The 17,773-nt window shown below is 36.7% G+C and overlaps 1 protein-coding gene across 1 annotated transcript; it reads right to left on the bottom strand.

Annotated features, from left to right (window-relative positions):
- Positions 1-708: 708 nt before the first annotated feature.
- LOC134679324 (protein SAND) lies at positions 709-13,991 on the bottom strand. Its single transcript, XM_063538230.1, has 9 exons — positions 13,627-13,991; positions 12,772-12,926; positions 11,836-12,036; positions 10,870-11,030; positions 9,876-10,134; positions 9,355-9,525; positions 8,644-8,773; positions 7,552-7,728; positions 709-6,525 (listed from the first exon to the last, which is right to left on the bottom strand). Exons 1-9 carry the CDS (start codon positions 13,903-13,905, stop codon positions 6,385-6,387), a joined length of 1,674 nt encoding a protein of 557 aa, XP_063394300.1. The 5' UTR covers positions 13,906-13,991; the 3' UTR covers positions 709-6,384.
- Positions 13,992-17,773: the final 3,782 nt, after the last annotated feature.

Here is a 17,773-nt window from a genome sequence, read left to right as displayed (position 1 = left end):
CCTAAAGATACAGAGTATATAGGTACTTGGTAAAACTAGTTCAATGTCTTTAAATCAATAAATCTAGATTCCAGTTTATTTCTCTGTCCTTTCTTGTTTATTATATAGTTTTTTTTTTCTTTTCCAGTGGATATTATCGGCAGACGTAAACAAATATAAAATAGTCGACATAGCGGACGCCTACGAAATACAGAATCTGGAAAATGAGGACCGACTACATCTAGCCAATAGTATTGTGCACTGTACTGACAACGGTTATATTTGAAACAGTTCTACCACAATGGTTGCTAACTAGAACCCACCTAAATGGACAACGTACAGCTTGGCAATAAAGAGTAGAAATTAAAAAGTGGCAACACTGTAGTGTCGTCCCTTTCAAACCAACTTAAGTACTTATATAAGAAAACGGGACGACACTATTGTGTTGCCACTTTTTAATTTCTACTCTTTTTTGCCAAGCTGCGGCTTTCTACTGACATAGTGGGTGTGCCAGAGTATAGTTACTTACCTATTATATACTTATATAATCCGATAACAAATTGTAGAAAATTATTGAGGGCGCCACTACCTACGTAACTGTCTAATTTTTGACGTAAAATGCAACAATTTAGTATGTTTTTTTTTAGTTCTATATTATTTAATTTCTATTATGTCGCATTGTACTATTTTATACAACTTGACCATTTAAAAAAATATATAAACAATACATTGTTTTATAAGCTGCAACTTTATTATAAAACCATTAAATTATAACAAAATATAACATTCTAAATAATTTCATAGACAATTTCAATACTGAATTCAGAAATTCATCAATTATTCTTATAATTTACCATCACATTTGTATTTTTATAATATTTACAAATTCATAAATGCATTCTAACCACTAAATAAACCTTTTCAACTAGTCGTTCGAAATAAGTTAAAAACCGACCAAATGCCTGTCAGATTATATAGGTACAGTCGACAGTCGATGGCCATCAGATATACCAGGTGTGGCCTGCAACACGAGCAAATAATTAAAACATAGATTGTACTCCTCAAAAGGTGACCCTTTTGTTCAACAACTTTTGAAAATTATAAAGTATTTAGACTCCCTATTTTTCATACAAAATAAATATTATCTTCAATGGACGCCATCGCCACGCCATATCATTGTGATTGACGTTGCTTGTCACGCCTTAAACATAACAAAATTCGCAATACATTGCGTCTTAGAATAAACTTTAAAGTGTATTAAAAATCAAACCACAAGTTATTTTTAAAAGTCGCTGAACAAATGTTGTTCGGTATGAGGAGTACAGCCTATAGTTTAATTTTTTGCTCGTATTACAGGCCGCACCCGGTATAGGAGCGGCCGAGGTGCACAAAAATATCTGAACACTCTAGCGCCTTGACAATAGAGGAGAAATCCCTTTTTCCGTGGAAGTAATATTACTCCCTATATAATATATTGTTATGAACAATGGTTCATCTATGATCTTATCCCAGGCAAATAAGATGCTATGTTTTGAAATTATTGACAAAATAGATGACAGTTTTAACATATTATTTTATTGCTAAATTCAGAAAGTATAAAATATTTCTGTGCCTTTATTTTATAATAGAGATAGTCCAAGAAAAGTCTGCAACCATTTTTATAGCACACGCAGTGCAAGTGTTATTTTAAACGTCAAACTTCTGTGTGCTATCATTATCGTTGCAGACTTTTCTTGGTCTAACTCCATATAGTTTGCTATTCTTACTCGAAGTAAAAATGCGGAAAAACATGCCATAATAGATAAATACATCCACCAATTTGGCACGTTTAATTCTAATTTTCTATCTAGTTTTTGGATGCATATATTAAAAACGTTATCTTCAGGAACATAAGTTTTAGTATGTGCTCGAATATAGAAAAAGTGCTGTTGTTACCTAAAAGTAAATTAATTCCACAAACGGGGGTCTACCGCGATATAATTTCATTGTTTTTACCTTTAATTCCGACGTTTCAGCTGAGTTGCACCAGCTGTGGTCACGGAAAGACTGACTAATTTCGGGTAGTTTAGTGTTGTTTTAATAATATCTCCTTTGACATTTATTGGGACGTCAGTCTTTCCGTGACCACGGCTGGTGCCATTCAGCTGAAACGTCGGAATTAAAGGTAAAAACAATGAAATTATATAATATAGCAAAGCTATTTAAATTATCCCATTCTTGTCTATCTACATATTATTTACAATTTTTATATTATAAATATCTAATAATAATAAGGTACAGTAATCGAGCATCGTTTCATAAAACTACACGCTTAGTTAGAATATTATTATTAAAGAGAAATTACTATAGCCTCGTGCCGCCCACCATACAAAATTATAGCCAAGGAAATTAGAATCTTATTGTATATTCAATTGGGTTGAATTTCATTTGTTCGAAAATTTTAGAAGACAAATGAAATGCTGCCTAATTTGTTTTTCATTAAGGTTGACATTCCATCGAAACTGATTGTACATCCTAATGTACATTGGGCGGCACGAGGATAGAGGCGTATTGTCAAAGTAAATTCCATCTTTACGAGCGATGGCGCCATATCTTTGGCCTATACTCCTGTAGATGGCGACACATTTTGATATTTAACAAAAACACATATCAGTGAAAAAACAAGGATCAAAGTCAAATGGCGTTCTAAAAGTTTTAATCCTGTGTCGAAAGATGGCAGTCATTTTACTGTCACTACAAAATTTACTTTGACCATATGCCTCTATACTAAATTCTCTTTGTATAAATACTATAATATTATACATTTAACGTTGCATAGAGTATTGTACTGCAAACTTTTTGATTTTACTTTGTATAGTGGTCTACTATGTTTAGTTTAAGCATATACAGATGTAGTGCATAATTTATTTTCCATCGTATTTTCGCGGAAACGTACGAACGTGTCTTGCTTGCAGTCAGTCTCAGTAAAAAAGTACTGAGGTTGACTGAACTAGCATGATTAATACGAACGTTTCCGAGAAAATACGATGGAAATCAATTAGGTATAACTACATCTATAGAATATTATTAATTTATTATAAATAATTTAATGTTACACAAGGTCTAGCTAGACATTTAACGTTGAGTAGAGTTATGTTCTGCTAACATTGTTTTTACTCTAGGTAGAGGTTACTACTGCATTTAGTTTAAGCATCTACTTGTTCGAAGATCGAAGTTCACGTAGGTAAGATTGAAAAATATAATGGTAATAATAAAAGGCAGATTCATGCTACATTATCAAAAGATTGTCAGGTAGCTAATTTTTACTGGGCGTTTGGGTGAGTTGGGAATCATTGTTGACACGCCTGATTGTTGTGTTGTGTGCTTACGAAACCACCACAGCATATGCACAGGCTATCCACGCGTGTGGATTTTTAGGGTTCCGTACCCAAAGGGTAAAACGGGACCCTATTACTAAGACTTCGCTGTCGCCGTCCGTCCGTCCGTCTGTCACCAGGCTGTATCTCGCGAACCGTGATAGCTAGACAGTTGAAATTTTCACAGATGATGTATTTCTGTTGCCGCTATAACAACAAATACTAAAAACAGAATAAAATAAAGATTTAAATGGGGCTCCCATACAACAAACGTGATTATTGACCAAAGTTAAAAGCAACGTCGGGAGTGGTCAGTACTTGGATGGGTCACCGTTTTTTTTGTTTTTTTTTTTAATTATGGTACGGAACCCTTCGTGCGCGAGTCCGATTCGTACTTGCCCGGTTTTTATAATTACTCTGTAAAATTTAGTAACGTAACAAAACCGACCGAAAGCTTTCTAGCATTTTGAGAGAGCCTTTCAAAACACTCCAGAGTAATTTTCTAATGTGAGGTAATTCGCCAGTAACTGGCCACCCTAAACTAAAAATGAATTCTATTCACCTATAAACAGAATTCATTTTAGTTGATGGCTGGCCAGTTATTGAAACCTTATATGAATTCTGTTTATAGGTGAATAGAATTCAATTGGTGGCCAATTACTAACAGTGGCCAGCTACCCTATTTCTTAGCCACTCACATGCTTTTGATAACTGTAGCTACCAGCTGTCACCCTTATTTTATTAGGGTTCCGTACCCAAAGGGTAAAACGGGACCCTATTACTAAGACTTCGCTGTCCGTCCGTCCGTCCATCCGTCCGTCTGTCACCAGGCTGTATCTCACGAACCGTGATAGCTAGACAGTTGAAATTTTCACAGATGATGTATTTCTGTTGCCGCTATAACAACAAATACTAAAAACAGAATAAAATAAAGATTTAAATGGGGCTCCCATACAACAAACGTGATTTTTGACCATAGTTAAGCAACGTAGGGAGTGGTCAGTACTTGGATGGGTGACCGTTTTTTTTTTTTGCTTTTTATTTTTGTTTTTTTTGCATTATGGTACGGAACCCTTCGTGCGCGAGTCCGACTCGCACTTGCCCGGTTTTATAATCATAGAGGTCACTGAAAAATATCAAGCATGTGAGTGGCTATTAACACTCACGAAACTTAGTATACGGATACCACCATAACTTTCAACTTTAAAGAGTTTCATGTAGGTACATCAATAGTTTTCTACGTCATACGTCAAGGGGCTCCTAACCCTGCGCTGCGCGAGCTAGAACGTCTTTTAACGAAAAAAAATCAACATTGATTCAAATTTGACTGTCAATTTTTCTTTTGGGCCGCTAGAGGGGGGTAAATAATAGCGTTTCGTAAGCGACACTCGTGAAATATTCTAAAAAGTCTTTCCTATCCTCTTAACCCTTTGACCGCCGTTGTCCGGTATAGAAGACAACGATAGAACGATACGCTGGCGCCGTCGTCTTGTATACAAGACACAAATTCAACCACTGAGTTAATGTGAAAATAATAACAATTGCAATTTCATTTACACTCGTGTTCATATTTAAAGTCTTTGTTTTTTCATTTATTTGCTTTTTAAGCAGCTATATAAATCCCTTCTTTTATAATAAGGCATTTAAAAAAATTGCTCCAATTTTCAACATTTTTCATGTTCCTCGTCGCCGTTGTCTTGTATAAAAGACAGCTAGGGATGGGAATGTTAACTCGATATGGGAATTTTTAAAGTAAATATAAAGTCAGAAATATGTTTTTATCTAAGTATTTGAACACTTGTTAATCGCCAATTTTTTTCAACGAATAGTAGGTAACTACTTACTAGAATACGTAGAACGAGAGTCAGATAGGCATAACTATATTTAAAGTTCAGGTAGCTTCTTTAGCTCTATAAAGTAGAGTCAGACAAGTAAATTTGCCATTGTAGATTGTGGACTATTTAATTGCAGAAGAGATAAATAAAAAAAATAATTGATGTTATTTTATAGCTTAGTGGGAAGGGATACACCGCAGCGACCGCTTCGCACAAGTGTGGTACAGGATCATACCTGTTTATCAGACTTTACTTTTATTGTTATAACATTGAAGTTAATGTGTAATTTTTTTATAACAAGTCGTTGAACGTTTTTTTGATAAGAGTTTACCTATAGATTAATGTAAACCAAACTGAAATTATAATGATCGATTCTAATTCCGGAATAATATCTTCACTCATAAAAAATTCAACCCACGTGTAATTTTCACTAAAACAGTTCCGGTATATTGACTTTATCGACACATGATGCGCAGCTTTAACGTTACGCCAATAAAGTTTACGTACCGACAAGCGCTTACGCCGTTGACCTAGAGACTATTATTAATTGATCCGCGCGGAAACAGTCCTTGTCGGTCTGCACTGCGGGCAGTCCATGGGCGCCGTTGTCTTGTATAAAAGACTTCTCGTACAGCCTAGTGCGGCGATATCACGTCTTGAATCGACATTGTTTAGTGGTTGTTTTTTATGTTAAATCCCTATATTTTAAACATTTTCGGGTGTAAAACATATGTTTAATTTTGGCAATTTGGAATGAAATTAAAACAGGATAAGAACAAAGCTAAATTAAAAAGATTTTTATTAAATATTGTAAATATCGATATCACTATTTGCAATCCCTAAACTTTTTATTAGTTGTTTACTTAAAATTTGCTCTGGCGTGTGAGTGAGCGTCTTTGCGGACTAGGTCCGGCGGCCAAAAGGTTAAGGCCCATGGTCCTACCTATAGTACTTATTCAGTTCAATGAAATTTTAATCATATTCAATTGGAACAGAGTTGCTTTTGTTTTGTTTCGTTCAGTTCTATTTCCTACATTGTAGGTACAAATTTCTGTGGCAAATTTTGCATTTTTCATTTGTATGGCTGGGCCTTAGGAGGCTATACGAACATTCGTAAGAACATCACCTCAACATTAAAGAGTTTCATGTACATCATTTATTTTCTCTTCTACACTGTACCTCATAAAGGGGTTCCTGACCCTAAAAGGCGCGGGCTAGAAGGTCGGAGCGTTCATGATGAAGATCCTCTGTTCCTCCCGTTTGATCCACCGGAGGAGGCGATCCACCGCCTTTATGGCGTGGTCTTTATCCATCAGGGGATCGAAGGTCACGTATAGCTCGAAGCCGTTCGTTATCTGGAATGAAAGAAAAATTTATGTGAAAATGATACCAATATAGGAACATGGACTTAGGGCCCCTCTACACGATGGGCCAGCGCCGGCCACTCCAAGGACATTGACCTGCCTGTTCCTATTTCTGTCGCTCGCACTTAATTATATTGCTGTCCCGCCCATGCTGTCGGCTAAGACTGTGCGAGCGGGATAACAATATTGTCTTTATGCGAAAACGCATTGTCTTATGTAAAATTCGTGAATTAGGTACACAAATCATACAATAACGCCTAATTTCTTTACTGTTACTTGGGTCAATCAACTATTTCTTGTTTTTATTCTGTCAGCCAGGCTCCCATCAGCCAGGAGACAATAGACGCATAGTTTTTTAAAAGAGCTGCTGTGCCATGTTCTACAAACGTGCTTAGTAGATGTCCCATTATGGAAAGGCCTTATAATTACCAAAAGATTCAAGTTTGGTTCATTTAAATACGAAATAACTAGTATTTTAAGAGTGACCCAGGAGACCGTAACCATGGCAACTAGTGACAAGAAAAAGTTGATTTACCCATTCAGAAAAAACCTGTAACATTGTTGACGGATTCTTTATTCGGAGACTCGAGTCCTTTTGAGTTGCTCTTAAAAAAGACTCAACAAAGAACTCGACTCGGGCCTTGAAAGACTCAAAAGTTTTTTAAGCGCCGAGTCTCGTGAAAACGAGCCGAGTTCTTAAAATTCAGACTCACTGGACTCGATTTCTTACCAACACTACTTCTGAGCGGACAAGTAAATAGTATTATCAAACTGCACAACGAGACTTAATCGCGTATTTATTTAGTGCGGGTAGTTCGAAAAACTCGCGCGGCTAGAAGATGTTGATTTCAACTTGAGCCAGTCTTCTCCGAGACCGCGGGGACAACGCCGTCCTCGAAACGTCGGAGGTAAATTTTAAAACTTAAATACGCGATTAAGTCCCGTTGTGCAGTTTGATAATGTTTAATAATGGGGAAAGTTTAAATCAGTGTTAAGTAAATAGTAGATAAATCTTACCCAGGCCAGTATGGTATCTTGCGAATTGGACCTAAAGATCAGTTTGGCAGGCGTAGATGTACAATGTATCTGGCTGCAGAACTTTCTGTAGTTCCTCACGTAGTCTATTTCTGACATTTTCGTTAGCTTCCTCTCTTTGACCACGTCGCCGCCTTCTTTGTGCCGTAATCGGTAATCCTGTAAAACGAAGGTTAATAATTAGATTATTACTAGGTATTAATTACATTAAGTTAAATAAGCCTTTAATCCATATGAGAGACACTTGTAAATACAGATTCAGATATTTCGTTTATGAGATGTACGTTGTTTATATTATAGAATGTCTCTTACGGCCACTTGCACCATTCATTAACCCGGGGTTAACCTTTTAAGCCCGTGAGTTACCATGGTTACCAGTACAATTTGACACTAGGTTAACGGTTTCACTGGTTATCCCTGGGTTAGTGGAATGGTGCAAGTGGGCCTTAGTGTGGTGTGCCTGTCGGCATAGGCATCTTCCAACTCTCTCCAATGCTATCTGTCCAGGCCGCGTAGCCAAGATGCCGATCGCTTACGCTCCGTAGCGATCGAAACGCAACTGTCACTGTCGCACTAATATGGAAGTGTGATAGAGAGACATAATGGTTTTCGTTGTCGAAGCGATAGCGATTGTAACCTTGGCTAGGCCGGCAGGGCAACTCTGGTCCAGTGGGGTCCTAGAGTAAACAGTTTACTAAGGGTGGAATCACATCTGTCAGCATCGAGCCGCATTTTATATATGAGAAATTGCTCGTTAGTAATATGAGGGTGCGTACGCATTGGAAAGCAGAAAGCATGCGTACGCGTAATGACTGCAACTTTTGGAGCGATGGCGCCATCCCTTGGGCCTAATCTTGAGTAGATGGCGACACTTTTTGATATTTAACAAATTTAACACATATCTGTGAAAGAATATGGATCAAAATCAAATGGCGTTCTATAAGTTTTAAACATCCGTCGAAAGATGGCAGTAAAATCACTGTGACTACATAATTCACTTTGACAATCCGCCTCTATTTCAAATTCTCTTTGGTATAAGAGCGTTTCCAAATGTTCATAATTATATATACATACCTGCAACCTGTCTATAGATATAGGGTCCGAAGTGAACAGCTGCGCCGTGGATTTACACTTGTACATAAAGTGTCTGATCTCTGGTATACCTATGTGTTTCAGCGGATCTGTCGTTGGTAAATCTGGATGCCTGAAAAATACATATTTATTTATTATTAAACGGAAGGGAAACGAAATACAAATGTTTGTACAAGTAACGGAAAATAAGTAAAGTACCAATTTAGTGCGTCGTTGATAGTCCACAGGCACTTAGTTTTGTTTTGCTTCTCTTTCTCTTTAGTATCTAGGTACCTGTTTAGTGCGTCTTTGCCGACAATGTCGTAGTTTCTCTGATATAGTACATGTGTTTTGCCTGACAGAGAGTAGAAAGCTTCTCGCTGTATTGTCAAGAAGAAAAGGAAAATGGAATAATACCTGTTTAGTGCGTCGTTGATAGCCGACAGGCACTTGTTTTGTCGAATTTGATATGCCGGGCTAGCACATGATGGGCGCGACAATATCTCGCGGTAAGATAGACTACCCGTCTTTTTCTAACTATGCAAATAAAAGAAGACCGGGTAGTCTATATCGCCGCGAGATAGTGTCGCGCCACCTCTGTGCTAGCCCGGATGGTGTATTTCGAGGGAGAGGGCATCAGTCCATGCGTCTCGCTGTAAAAGTAGGACGAAGCATGACGATACTCCTCGTTTTTAATTGAGTGAAGAAAAATACCTGTTCAGTGCGTCGTTGATAGCCGACAAGCATTTATTTTGCCGCAGTTTCTCTGCTATGGTGTGTTTGGCTTGAGAGAGAGGGTAGAACGCGTCTCGCTGTACTGTTAGAAGGAGAAGGCATGCTTGGCAGTCTTCGGAGATGTATGAGACGTGGCCGTGGAGGAAACCACTGGAATTTAAAAAAAAACAAAGTTGTCAAAAAGCTGTCAAAAGCAGCAGAAATAGCAAAGCGGGCGATCAACTGTTTAGTTTTTAAATACGATGTTTCTATAAAAACTTTTTGACTTTTAATCAGATATACCACTTTTCAGTCAATCTAAATTCAACCTTCGACACTATACAACAAAACTCATACTGACGTAGTCGAATCGAACTCTTAGCAGTCTTAAAAGACTCCTAACTCCTCATCAATTAAGATTAACAAACTTATAAGAACTTTCTAGATTATTCACTAGGTATATCAATTCACAGTCAACCTAAAATAAACCTTGTATACTGAACAATAAACCTCATACTCACGTAGCATCAAACTTGGGTAAACATATCGGCGTCCAACTCTCAGCAGTCTTAAAAGACTCCGAACTCCTCACCAGATTAAACAACAAATGTATATCGGAGGGATGTAATGTATATTTCTTCATTCTCACTAAAGTGATCAGCTGGTTGCCTGCTATCAGTATTGCGAATACTAGGTCTCTTATTTTGTGGCAGGCTGTTATTATGGCGTGGGTTATGGATTCTCTGGATTTTTCTGGGAGCGGCAGGCAACGGACGGCACCTGGAAATTGTTCGACAGTTAATTTAAGTAACTATCAAACAAATAAGTTTCTTGAAAAGTCTAGTCCGATAAACAATAACTGCGTTTTGAAGGCGATAATCGCTTGAATCGATCTATAATAACTAATCGAGCTATCGAACAACATTCTGAGGGTCTGCCATCTTGTGGCCTGAATCGAAAACATAAACATGTGCATGGCACTTCACGCCAAAGCAAGTGCTGCCATCTACCGTTCTCGTACGTTTCCTTGTGCATAGTAGGTTCTGCCATCTTGTGGGCTACATCGGAAGCATAAACTTCACATTTAAGCTTCACGCCGAAAGTCTGACGGCTCGGCTCCTGCGTTGCGCTCTACAGTTCATGCACACCTATAAACGAACTATACGAAAATCGTATAGTTCGTTTTTTTAGCATTAGAAAGAACTTGCAAGAAGGTGAAGCGTTTTTCAATTAAAAGACATGTCAAGATCGCCTTGACATGTCTTTTAATTGAAAAACGCTTTTTAAAAATCAAAAACTATTACTTATGAAAGCAGATGAATATAAATGATCGTATTAGATTTACATTGTTACATATTTGCCATTAACTTATTTTTAAAATGTGTTTTTCAATTAAAAGACACATCAATATTGTTTACCTTATTTCTTATGCTAAAAAAAACGAACTATACGATTTTCGTATTCATATTTTTACACGGAAACATGCTTATCAAAAATTTAATATTTAAAAGTTACCAAGTAAAAATGCTGGGTCTTTTTCCATGAATATAAGCAAATGGTCTATAAGCCTTTCAGCGCCTGACAGCAATCTCCTTAGATCATAGTTGCGACGTTGCTCGAAGATCTTGTTGAGTTGTGTCAGTGTTAGAACTGACACTATTTGGTTGAAGGCGTATCTGAAAATACAATAAATTAAATCTTTACAAGTTCTACACTCATTAAATACATTCGAGTAGCGTACATTATTTTTTTTATTATTATTGATAGATCTCAGTGATATCTTAGTTGTGGTCTTCTCAATACTAGATGCGGTCAAAGGAATTTGAACCTTCTATGCTGTAGTTAGAATCCATATTTAAATGGCATTGCCACAAGTCGACAACGCCTGCGGTGCAATGCTGCCATTCAAATAAAAAACGTAACTACATTATAGAAGGTTTAAATTCCTTTGACTCTAGTGATAGACGTGCCTGCTGAAGCGGGAAGGTATTATGTAAAATTTTCCTGACTGTAGAACTGGTTGGCCACAATCACAATGTCACCTTAGGAATTCCAAGTGTCTCAGGGCGTAAGCGTTTAAAAAAACCGGGCAAGTGCGAGTCGGACTCGCGCACGAAGGGTTCCGTACCATAATGCAAAAAAAAAAACAAAAAAAAGCAAAAAAAGAAAACGGTCACCCATCCAAGTACTGACCCCTCCCGACGTTGCTTAACTTTGGTCAAAAATCACGTTTGTTGTATGGGATCCCCATTTAAATCTTTATTTTATTCTGTTTTTAGTATTTGTTGTTATAGCGGCAACAGAAATACATCATCTGTGAAAATTTCAACTGTCTAGCTATCACGGTTCGTGAGATACAGCCTGGTGACAGACGGACGGACGGACGGACGGACGGACGGACGGACAGCGAAGTCTTAGTAATAGGGTCCCGTTTTACCCTTTGGGTACGGAACCCTAAAAAGTAAGTTAAATAAAACTTACGTCAACTGTAAAACCAGCTGTGTTTCACTCTCATTGCTCTTAGACACAGCGACCAGTATCAAAGGTCCTTTCACCAAGAACACCGCTTTGCAGTCTTTAGTGTTGATGGCCCTCAGGATATCTTGGTTGTGGTCTTCTACTACGCTCACTAGCGCTTGGATGACTCCACAGAGGCCGGCAAGCTTGTCCTCATTTCCATACCTGAAAGTAGTTTGGTAATGATTTGTTTAAGTATGTCTGGTGCTCTTTAAGTGAATTGTATATATAAAGAACAATGTATGACTATTACTGAATAAATGGATATATGATAAGATATAAACATGTGAAGATATTCCTAAATTATTAACTCCTTTGGAGGAATAATTTAGATAAATTAATATGGTATGACTAATTTTACTGAAAATAAAAATTCATTTGTATACATAGGTTCGATATAGCTCTTAAATAATTTATGTTTATAATTTATGAAACCACGGTAATCCGTCAAAAGCCGGTTTTAGCGAGAATCTACCATATTGAAGCCTGGCCTGGCCTCGCGGAGCGCAGCGCAGATCACCGAGGAGCATACATTCGTCAACAACAATGTCAACTTCATGTGAGTAAGAAAACATTTCATAATAACTTTAAATAAGAATTTCTTTGGTGGTTTTGGAAACGGCTCTACCGATTTTGTTAACATTTGCTATATGGGCGTTTTCGGGGGCGAAAAGTCGATCTAGCTAGGGAAAACGCGCATTTTTGAGTTATTACATATTTTCTGAGCAAAGCTCAGTCTCCCAGGTACAATACAATAAAATTATCCTTTATTCACTGACTCATTTGTAGTTTTATTTTGTTCTTTTATCACTGTTTTTAATTGTTACTAGTCAGGTTATCAGGGTTTCCGACAAAAGCCTCTCAAGGTCTCCCAGGTACTAAATATAAATTGAAACTCACCTAGAGTATATAGGTTTACCAGCAGAACTCAATATAAACACATGCTTCTCCTTGTTGACGAGCTCCGGAGACTTCAAGTAATCATCCTGCTCACTTTCCACTTCCCCGTTCTCTTCCACCAGGTTGGAGTTGCTGGCTGACGCTGATATGGATTCCTGGAAATATAATCAAATACTATTTATTACATGACAAAATATAATCACAACTATATACCAATTAATATTAATATTTGTAAACAATAAATAATTGCTTAGCTATGAGTATGATGTTTACACACACAAAATCATTATCTTTCTTGCATTGTCCCGGCTTTTGCAACCGCTTCTGGGAGCCTGGGGTATGCTTGGCATCTATTTCGAAGAATTGGCATAGTTTTAACAAAATTAACTGCCATCTGGCCTTCCAGCCCTAAGGGAAAACTAGACCTTATTGGGATTAGTCTGGTTTCCTCACAATGTTTTCTTTCACCGAAAAGTAACTGGTAAAATCAAATGATGTACAAAAGTTTAAAAAAACTCATTGGTATGAGATAGTGTTTGAGCCCACAGTCTCCAGATTTATAGATACACATTAACACTACCAGTGCTTACTCAGAGCCATAAGTATAACTAAAATTATTAATACTTAGGCAATAGAAGGCCAATAAATGACATCAAATAACAAGAATAAGATATGTAGTGTAAACATAAAGATTTGTTACCAAATGGCTTTAAAGATAGTTTTACACACCCATAAAAAACGGTGGTGTCTACATATAGGTCTGGCCAATATGTTGATTAGCCAAAGTAAACATTTAAACCACTCATTATTACTAAGGCAAAGATAAGATTAACAAAACCAAACAAAAACACTTACATCTTTATTCCTTAAATCATCACTCGACTTTGCAGTCTTCATTTGCGCTTCTTTCGAGCTCTCTCCAATCTCACTCTGAATCTCACTGATAGTGCTGCTCTTCACAGTCAAAGAATCGTTCCTCTCTTGAAGACTCGAGCTCATCTCTGAAGCAAATTCTTCAAAAGAATCTGTGGGATTCAGTATACTTTCCGGACAGGCCCCAGGCTCTAAATCACTTCCTATGTTCACCTGGACATCACTTGTGGCCGGCACACTGTCTTTAGATGTCGACGCCATAGTTAATTATTAATAATTAGCAAGAAAAACAGTTTCTAATTAAATTTTATGCTGAATCCTTCATTTACAGTTTGGTTTGATGGGATGGGGGGGACGATCAGAGAAATGTCAAACTGACGTTTGCGTTTCGTTACTGCTACAGTGCGAATATTATTACCAAATATCATAAGTCCTTGATAGAAAATAATTGTAATAGGATTGGTCTGTAAATAAGAATGTGAAAACTATACTCATCTTTTTCTTTTGGGTGCTAGTACTAGTTTAAGACAAGGATAGTATGATTCTCTCTTTCTTTATTTGAAATGAGACAGTCATTTGATTATAATTATAACTACTGCTACTACTACTACTACTGGCCCTTCCTGCCAGTAATTTACAAATGAGTAATAAAAGTCCCTATAGCATATCTATAAGAATTTTCAACAATCTTCCTAAAGAAATAGCAGAAGAATTTAAATATGAGAAATTTGTAGGTCACTTAAAAACTTATTTAATAAGTAATTGTTTTTATTCTATACAAGAATTTTTCGATGATAATAAATACCATAAATAGGCATATGTATACTATAAACAATTTTTTTGCGACTACTACAGTGAAACCTGGATAAGTGGGATCTCAAGGGACAAGCAAATTTGTCTCACTTAAAGAGGTTTTTCACTTACCCAGGCTCCCAGTTAGCCAGGTACAAATAAATTTCTGTCTCATTTACAGAGGGTTCCATTAATAGAGGTGAGAATAGAGTATATTTCAGTTATAGAGGTGGTTAATAAGGTATTTAGTAATTATCTTTAAAAATAAATAAGGTAAAATAATCATTGTCCCTAAATATTTTTTAAGTCTGTTTAAATATTTTTTTTGTATTTATTTTGAATGATTCTCAAAAGGATAGATGTTTCAAAATTAAATTAAATTTGATACGGACTTCATTGCGTATTAGAAATTTAATAAATGAAAATTTATTTATTCGTGTTGCTTTCAAAATTTACTAAATCAAACTTGAAGTTGTTTAGACACAATTAGGCAAATGCGGAATTTGTGGATAGACTAAGAGTTAGTAAGGATACGGAAATTGTTCAATGAACTCCAGTTAGAGAGGTCATAGATTGACGTTATCTCAGATACAGAAGTCAATTCCCTATAAAATTCTAAAAAACAATTAGTAAAATGTAATCTTATAAATATAGTCTCAGTAAAAGAGGTAAAATACACTCTCTGTCTCAATTATAGAGGTAATTAAATGTGACTATAAAATCACAACAACGATTCCCAGTTATAGAGGTTCATTTTTTCTCAGTAACAGAGGTAATTCAGTGCTAAAGTGTCGGGACCGCACCATGAGTCCCAGCTATAGAGGTTTCTCACTTATCCAGGTCCCACTTAACCAGGTTTCACTGTATTTGTTGTGTATTCTGTAACTTGTATAATTGTTTTATGTGTTAGATAACATTGCAATACCCTTACAGGGTGTCATATTGTGGAACATTATTAGTTAAGAACATCTGTATAAACACCAATATGAAAGCAATAAATATATTATTATATGTCTTTCCCATCACGGAACAATGGTGTTCCGGACCTTTGGGAGGCGTGCGCGGAGCCAAAGCCAACACGTAGAGGCCCTTTTGACACTTTAATGAAATGTAAGGGGTACACCGAGCGGATGCTGCCCTTACCCGTGTCATGGGACGCACGCAGAGGCAGCACCCGCCAGGGTGTAAGGGCTATTGAGAGTTGATGAAATCTAAAATGAACTAGGTTATTGGGTGAAAGCGAAACATATTATTATTATTATTATATAAATAGATTGTTTTATATTCTATCAAGCCATTTCCGTCAGTAGAAAAAAGCGGCAAATTTGAAAAAAAGGCGAAAATCAAATTTTCTATGGGACGATTACTCTTGTTCGCGACTACATATTTTAAATTTGCCGGGTTTGCCGCAAGTTCAAAACCTTTGACCATTTTTTAGCCTTTTTTTCGTTAAAGTAAAATTATTCACAAAGTTTTTCGATGACTTTTGAACTCACGATCATCTGCGTTTTGTGTCGATTTATGGGATAATCTACTATTTCTCTGAATCTTTTCTATTCAAAATATTTCTAAGACACTCTAAATCCCTGTTCTATTTTATAAGAAATATCCGCTAGACGGGAGTTGGACACTACGACTCAATGTGTCTCGAAATTCGGAGTCAGTCAAGTGGAAACAACTGATAACTGCGTACTTTAACGGTGCAGATTCACTGGAGAGAGTGGAGAGTTGTCTTATAAAACGGACTTGAATGGAATTATAAAGAGTATCGCAAACTTTATACCTACGTTAGGATGATTCACTTTTGTATGGAGAAAAAGAAGTTGTAAAATTTTTCCTGACTTTGCTCACCAATGGAGTCTCCCCATACTAAAAACTATCTACTTAAGTTTTCAAAAGTATAGAATAACGTTTAGAGGTGCACTAGTTGAATAGGTAGAGTGAGAACCCCATACATTGCGTGAAAATTAACTATGTTCTAAAATGACAAAATATAATGAACTGATACTAAAATCGAACGAAACCTGAATTTTGCGTCTAAAACACGATAAAAGCACTTTTCCTTTGGAAAAAGGTGGAGAAACTGAAAAATCTTAATAGAACCGTTTTTCCCCCGAAGGGTAAAAAACGGATATTTAGGTTCCTGCCGAAGCTTGAACCACATTATGAGATAACACCCTTGTAACTCAGCCCTAATCAAGCGAATTCATCAACTAGTAGCGCCATCTATCGCGCCACTCAAGTACTAATGTCGCCCGGTTGCCAGCGCTCGGCTGCTTTCTCTTCAGTACCACATAAGCCGGCAAGGCCCTTAGGTGTGGTTCAAGCTTCTGCAGGAACCTAAATATCCGTTTTTTACCCTTCGGGGGAAAAACGGTTCTATTTAGGTGTCCGTGCCTTCGCTTGAACCACATTATGAGACGTGTTTAAACCTCTGCCGGCGCTGGTCCGGGCGTACTGTGACTGATAATATTTATTATTTATGCAAAAATCACATAATAAGAACGTGGTCTTGAAATTTATTCCATATAGATATACTAAAGGATTGTTTGCGTCAAACTAGATTTTCCTTATTTGAAATTACCGATAGATGAGACAATTGTTAGCACTGACTGGCAACATAAGTTATCCGTTGCGACTATAAAATTACTTAACTTTTTATATAAAACAAAACTGTGTAATTATTAGTTGAAAAACTGTCCCTAAAGTCATAATTAAAGATATAAGAAGGTACTTGTAGGTCGTACAATTTTTAAGTGTAACCACTATCTGTAGTAGTAGCTCTGATGCATGTAACGTGAACCACATCGAGTGAGTTTTACATTAAACCCGTCCAAACTACCTCTGATGCTTTCCTTACAATAGCCCACTAGGTGATAAAAAGGTTTTGTTGTATGATGTAATGATATTACTACTACTTATCTACTGCTTACCACAAAAATAGCACTGTCGGCCCATCAACTGTTTAAAATTTGTAACTAATTGGAAAAGCTTGGGTCCTCTCTGATCTCTGATTTATCGTATTTTCCAACAATTTAATATAAATTGGTAAGTTGCATCATATGATAGGCCAGATGTAATGTTATATACGTCTATGTGGACAAATAACCAAATGTTCGTAAGTATAGGTACCCACTAGAATACGTCATTGTCATTATTTAGATATAAATAGTTATTGACTAGGTATACCAGGTTTATTTGTTAATGGGCTATCATTACATAAGGACAACATATTCCGTAAACAAATGAGTAAAACCAAAAAATTATAAACATGATGTACTTATTTGTGGAAGCCATTGAGATTTATTTCGAATCGAGTACTCCTCTGCCTGAAAGT

The sequence above is a fragment of the Cydia fagiglandana genome, chromosome 2 (genome assembly GCF_963556715.1).
Source record: "Cydia fagiglandana chromosome 2, ilCydFagi1.1, whole genome shotgun sequence".
Taxonomy (NCBI): Eukaryota; Metazoa; Arthropoda; class Insecta; order Lepidoptera; family Tortricidae; genus Cydia; species Cydia fagiglandana.
Note: the sequence above shows the minus strand (reverse complement) of the source record. Positions and strands in the feature narration are given on the sequence as shown.